Source organism: Lactuca serriola, chromosome 4 (assembly GCF_051521515.1).
Source record: "Lactuca serriola cultivar US96UC23 chromosome 4, Lser_US96UC23_V15, whole genome shotgun sequence".
Taxonomy (NCBI): domain Eukaryota; kingdom Viridiplantae; phylum Streptophyta; class Magnoliopsida; order Asterales; family Asteraceae; genus Lactuca; species Lactuca serriola.
The window spans coordinates 133,401,498-133,408,503 of NC_136411.1; the positions used below are offsets into that span (position 1 = coordinate 133,401,498).

Genomic DNA, 7,006 nt, shown 5'->3' on the forward strand with positions numbered 1-7,006 from the left:
TCACATTCACCTCATCAACCATTCCATTAAACAATACATTATATATACTCTTATTTTATTTTTTAAAATACTTAATAAATGAAACACATTAAAAAAAATTAGATATGGTTTGCAATTGCAAACCACACCTAATTTCTTTTTCTATAAACCAAAAACCAAACTATCGGTTTTCCAAAGAGGTTCAATGTAACTATCCAGTTTCAAGTTCTTTTGCAAATCCCCGCGTAAAAGATCTATTCGAATAGCTCCCCCTTCTTATCCACCTAACTTGTCAAACACCTAGAAGACTTAGCTTAGCTTGAATGGTTGGTGATTTCAGTGTCATCAACGATTTTAGATGATTGAGATTTACATAAGACCGAAGGAGATTTGAGTTAAGCTCAATACATGTTAAGAGATTCAAAGTGCACACTCGTACTACAATTTGGTTTGAAGGGTCGCCCAAAACCCATACAAAAATGGAAGGTTGATAGGCATAAAGACATTATAAAAGCATGTACTGGTATGCATGTGGCAACATATCAATACACATGCTGCACATCTTATATTAAGCACTTTTTTCAATCAATTAGGTTAAGCTACAAGACAGAGATACTACTTATTAGAAATTTTAAAAAATCAAACAACAATCCATCAAAAACATCAAACTCATATCTCAAATATGACAAGAAATGGCCTACAAGATCTACCACACATGATATCATGAATGAATGAAACATATGAACAAGCTTTCACTTTGCATTTAAAAAACCAAAACCAAATCCAATAACTCATAACATGATTTTAGTGCAACACCTGATGTATTCATGAGAATGTATACATAAGTTATACATATAGAGGAGAACAATCTAACATAATAATACATGTACAAAATTATTACAGTATATCAAGGTGTGGGCTATATATATAAATAACTACCTTCAGCCCAAACCCTATAATACCAACAACAAAAACTAACACCAAATCATCATCATCAATTCATCATCATCCTGGATTCAAAAGATATAACCAGAAGCAGCAGTAAAAAGTAACATACATACCTGTTAACAACAGTCTTTATGTACCTTTTCTTTTTATGTTGTTCAAAACAGTAGGCCTCCCTTCAAACAAATCCAACAAATGATTCTCCAAATCATCAGGACTATATTTCACGTATTTCCCTGCATGTCTTCCACTCTCTAATTGACTACCATGTCTCCCCACAAACGCACGATATGCAGGAAGAACTTTCTCAGATATTGATATTCGAAGCTCTTCACGTAATTGATCATCTGGAACTTTCCAAAGTGATTGCACCCTGTAAATGTCTTCAAAACACGCGTTAAAGTTCTTGAATTTCTCTTTTAAAATCAACTTCGATGCACTACTTGATCCCCCACCAATCCCTCCTTCGTCTTTCAAACACAACAACGCCTTCCCCCATGCTGCTCTCAGATAGCTTGTGTGCCATTGACGAATCTGCCCTCGATGTTTCCGAATCCATCTGTCCCCAAGAAGGTTTCGAAGCTCTGAGTTTTTTACTTTTTGAACGATGTAAAGGATGTTGTTCATCAAGAATATGTATCCAAGTGCGATATCATCGTATAATTTTGATTTTTCATCAAGATTTGCTTCTAAAGTTGTGATTAGAGATAGTAATCGGCAAGAAATAGGGGAGAGAGTATCACCGCTGTCGATGTCATCAAGTTCTTTTGAAATCGGATCATGTTCTTGAGTGTTGGGTAGAAGGGTGTTTAGAGAATCGCTATAATCCACCAGTAACTTGATGTAATTCATGACATAACGTGTAACTGGATGAATCTCGCCACCCAGTAAAGCTCTTTTGGAGTTTTCACCCTTTACAGCGTTCTCGAACTCGATGAATGTTCCAATGGCTGCTTCACCTAATCCGGTTAAAACCACCTTCACCTCGTTGCAGACTAATTCTCCAGATTCATAAGTGAAAAGAAATTCGAAATCAGGGAAAACATCTGCAACTGCGTCATACATGTCGAGAATTCGAAAGAGTTTTTCTGAAGATCTTTGCCCAATTGCAACTGCTTCCCCAAAATTCAACAGCTGCATCACACATCCTTTTGTTGTTTCAACGAAACTAATTTCTTTGATAAGTTCGGATTCGCTGAAAACTTGTTCGCATAATCGTTTTTCCCCAAAAAGAAGAACCTTGACTACGATTTTAATCGCTTGAATCCATTTCTTCATTTTCTCATCCAAAATTTTCCATTCAATCTTCTGTACTTCTTCGATACTAAGCCTTTCAACTCCTAGAATGGATAAACACTCGTTTAAGACATCACGCCGGACGTTACTGTAAACCTGACAACACTCTTTTTCATAGCCGGACCTAATCATCCGATCGGCGATGGCTTTCAGCTCCTTGATTGCTTCAGGATGGATCAAATCGACGAAAACATCACCACCTAAGCTCGGGCCTCTTTCGTGATGATACCCACTTCCGCTCCCACCATCTTCATCTTCTCTGTAGCTTTCAAAATCGTCCCCAATTTCAATCCCGTTTGACGGAAACGAGAATGAACCCTTGCGGATCGATCCATAGAGTCGATCTATGTCAAGAGGGACTGTGTTACGGATCAAAATATGAAGAAACTCATCTTCCAGCCTCGACATAGCTAACTGGAGCGCGTTTTCAGCTCGATCCATGATCTCGCTGTCGGCATCGGACTGGATATTGAGGTCTTCCGTTAACTGGATAATCGTGTCAACAGCTTCCAAATACTCAGCAGCTTCTGTAGACGACTCTTCCCATGGCGAAGAGCTCCTGGACGAAGGTTCACCGAGACCTGAATCATGCCGGAGGATAATCTTCTCTGCGGACACAAACCGATCACCGGTACCTCCCTCCATCAAATCGGTGATGTTAGACAACCGATTATCAAAACTGGAGAGAATCAAGATCATATCCTCGGTTGCTTTGGTATTGATGTTTAGGCTCTTGACGATTTGTTGAGCCGTTGCTAAGACTCTATCTTGCCCTTCTATGGTCGTCATCACCGGTAGTGGGTTTATTAATGGCGAAATTATTAGGTTGGGTATGTGTATGGGTGATAAATTAGGGTTCTAACGATGGAAGGAGTGTGGATCGACGGTTGATTGTGATAGTAAAATCAAGAAGCCATTGAAGAATTGATTAGCTCTACCGTGAAAGGTTATATTTTTCCGAACAAAATGGTAGTTGGCCGGCCGGAATAGGTCATGTCATATGCATATCAGGTAAGGGTTTTATTTATATGATTTGGGGATGGAATGGAATCATATGGGGTTGTCAGTCAGTCAATGATTTTTCCTTTTTTTCATTTGTTGGAGTGAGAGAAGAAGGCTTAGAATACCAAAGCTTTTATTTACATCGTTTCTATCGGTGATCAAATGGTTTTGACTTTTTAAGTTATAATTTATTTTTTATGGGTTAACATAATAAAATTAAATAGATGAATCAACAACTTGTGTAATTTAGGACAAAATATGTTTTAGATCAATCAAAACTATTTATTATTTTGATTTTGTTATCCAACTTATCTGATTTCGACAACTATAATGATGTAATAATATTGATATCCATCCCACATAACGTACTCGCACTAGTAACTATTTATTATTTCAAAGTTATCTAATAGTAATTTCTTTGTTTTAGGAATAATTATATTAACATTATATAACAAATTGTTCATTCGATTTTGACACTTTTAAGATTAGTTGGTGCCTTTTTAATATGAAAAAAAAAAACCGTTGGAAAGATGATGTCATTTAAAAGCTTCACTGATATAAACGGTTTTCATTCATATAAAAAATCACTCACATATGTGGTGAACATTTCACTCACATATATGAGGTATATATAGAATTAGTCAAATAAACAATTCTGCAATACTTGTATGTTGGATCCTAAAAGTATTGAAATTGGTTTTTGTATTATGAGGTTTTTTTATTTAATAATAGTTTTAAACTTAATTTTAAAATGAGAAAATGATTTTAAAAGGTAATGAAGTATCAAAATTGTACCAAAAAGACCATTATTGTTATTTTAGTATAAAAAATACGAGGTTACCTGTTATTGTAGGTTACCCGGTTGTTTTTTTTATTTACAAGGAAAATAAGATATATTTCTCCCAAATTGAAATGATCTAGGGCTTTCCCCTGCCACCATGTTTGAGAAGAATGAATCTCCATGGTTGTAAGCAAAGACCAGTTGCAACAAGATGCGTGTCTCTACCCACTGTCTTGAAATCTGCCATCAAAGAGTATGCTTGATCACCAGTGAGCTTTGATTGATTTCAAAAGCGGGATTGCAGTGGCCTTAAAGCAATCTTCCAATAGATCACTGAGACCTTCCTTCTTCACACCCATTTTCGATTACAGGTATGCCCCTTGACCCACCTCTTCACCCTTTTTGATTCGATCACAACCCTTCATTCTCCTTTCTTTTACATGTTTTTTGCAGGTTTAAAGGGTCACCCTTCTTGATTCGATCACCTCCCTCCCTTCTCCTTTCTTTTTCGTGTTTTCTGCAGGTTTAAAGGGTGAAGAGGACGATGTATAGGGTCTAGAAATTTGGAGATGAATGTGTGGGGTTTGAGGCTCGATAACATGTGGGTGCTCTGTAATTGGGGTGACAGGGGATGGCAACAGTGGAGAGGAAATGGTGTTGATGGTGGCTGTAATGGAGATGGGTTAAAGGGTGTGGCTGTGATGGAGAAATAAGGGGGGTTTATAGTGATTGAATGTTGTAAAGGTTATGGGGGTTGACTGTGGGAATCATGGATGGAAAGTGGTGTTGTTCGGTGGTTCAGGTAGGGTGAAGAAAATGAATGGAGGTTGCCTTGCACGTAAATGGTAGGGGATGATGGTGGGGCATTTGGTGATAGTGTAAAGCTGCTTATGGTGGATGATAATGGATGTATAAGGGTGGTATTCGATGAAAATGGTGGGAGAAGGTGATGGTGGGGCATTTGGTGATAGTGTAAAGCTGCTTATGGTGGATGATAATGGATGTATAAGGGTGGTATTCGATGAAAATGGTGGGAGAAGGTGATGGATTGATGGTGGTAGACGATTATCTTGAATACCCGGTTACCATGAGGACAAATAATGTAACACCCGGATTCCCAGGTATATTATTTTATTCCTTTATTTTTGGAGGTTGGGAGGGGACTCGGCGAGTTGGTGTTTAAACTCGCCGAGTATGGTCGCGGATTCTTATCCGGGTTCACAGCTGGACTCGGCGAGTCCACGCTGTTTAATGAAACCCTAATTTCCTGGGTTTGGGACCTATTTAAAGGCCCTTAGGCCCGTCATTTGCGGCTAACAAACCCCAGAGAGAAACCCTAAGAGATCTAGAGCTTTTGTGAGGAAGGAGAGGCCATTCTTGATCATTTTGTTGGTGTAATTGCAAGAAGGAGGTGACAAAGGCAATAGGAGGCTGAAGGAGGTGCGATTCTGGTGACTTCAGAGTTCATAGACTTCATCTTGAGGTATTTATTCAGACCTTCTTCAGATTTGGTGTTGATTCTTAGAGTTAGGGTTTTCTAACCCCTTTAGAGGATGGATATGTGGAGCAATTGGTCCCTTCTCGAGTTTATGCTTTGGATTTGGACTCAAAGAGGTCCAGATACCTTAACCTTTGGAGGTTTATGAGTTATTTTGGGAGCCATGAGCTTAGGATGTTATTTTTGGGGCTAAATCACCAAGTGAGACCATCTAGATGTTATATGAGTGTCAAGGCCTGAACTTTACGTGATTATCATGCTTGGGAAGGTCAGATCTATGGATTTAAGGAACAGATCTGACCTTAGGAGGTCAAAGGAGTTTGTGCATGGCATGAACTCGCCGAGTCTAAAGAACAACTCGACGAGTAGGGTTAGGGTATCCCGTAAATCACTCAGTGAGTAGACTTGCCGAGTTGGGGAAATAACTCAGTGAGTTAGAGGGGGATTAGGGGACTGGAGTTCAAGGCGGAACTCACCGAGTTGAGTCGAGGTGGCCCCACGATTCATGCCAGGTGTGACTCGTCGAGCAAGGGGAGGAACTCGACGTGCCAAGCGAGACTAAAGAGTTCGTGGACATGTGTAGACTCGCCGAGTCGCCCAAGTGCACTCGACGAGTCGGGTCAAAGTTTGACCGTTGACTTTTGTTGACTTTTAGGGTTTGGTCAACAATGTGGCCTTTAAGCCTAGAGAGGGGTAAAATGGTCTTTTACCTTTCTGAGGGTGCTAAGATAGGGTTGAGTATAGTATATTTATGAGAGTATTTACTTTATGTGATTAGGCGGAGGGTAGATCGTATTTCTACCGAGTCAGAGATTTACCAAGACATCTGAGGTGAGTCTTCTCACTATACTTTACCTAGTGTGGTAACGGAATTATGTGGCAGAGTATTTTAGAGTTATATGCCAGTGTATTTGTATGTTATTATGTGTTGTGATTTATTGTGATATGTGATATGCATGATTTAGAGTTTACAGAGTTAGGACTAGTGGGTCCACAGAGTTATGGGACCAAGAGGGTCCCACAGAGATATTCGACCACAGGGTCAATAGAGTTACAGCCTTGAGTGGCTGGTATGTGTTTATGTGGTATTTTGGGGAACTCACTAAGCAATTATGCTTACAGTGTTATGTGTGGTGTTTCAGGTACCAACGATGATCGCGGGAAGGCGCCGACATGACTCGTACACACGCACACTGGAGCTCATATGTTTGATCTTGGGGTTTTGTATTGAGATGAAGTTGATACAATGTTTTGAAAAATGAATGTGAATGATGCTTTATGTTTTCTTTAAAAAAAAAGAAACTGTTTAAATTTTACGGTGTTACAAATAAGAACAAAACATAAAGTTAAATGGTATTTTTTGTACAAAATCTTAGTTCATTGGTATTTTTTTGTACTAAAAAAACAATAATGGTTATTTTTGTACAATTTTAATACTTTGTTACCATTTTAAGTCATTTTCCCTTTTAAAATTGTCTTTTTATTTACTTTTATTAAAAGATAAA

At 38.6% G+C, this 7,006-nt stretch overlaps 1 protein-coding gene across 1 annotated transcript; it reads right to left on the reverse strand.

Moving 5' to 3' along the window:
• Nucleotides 1-781: 781 nt before the first annotated feature.
• LOC145102604 (exocyst complex component EXO70B1-like) lies at nucleotides 782-3,346 on the reverse strand. Its single transcript, XM_079040050.1, has one exon. The coding sequence runs from the start codon at nucleotides 3,007-3,009 to the stop codon at nucleotides 1,057-1,059; it is 1,953 nt and encodes a 650-aa protein (XP_078896176.1). The 5' UTR covers nucleotides 3,010-3,346; the 3' UTR covers nucleotides 782-1,056.
• Nucleotides 3,347-7,006: the final 3,660 nt, after the last annotated feature.

Bases quoted from the DNA above. Each gene is read 5' to 3' on its own strand.
- LOC145102604 (XM_079040050.1), bottom strand. From the start codon at position 3,009: ATGACGACCATAGAAGGGCAAGATAGAGTCTTAGCAACGGCTCAACAA.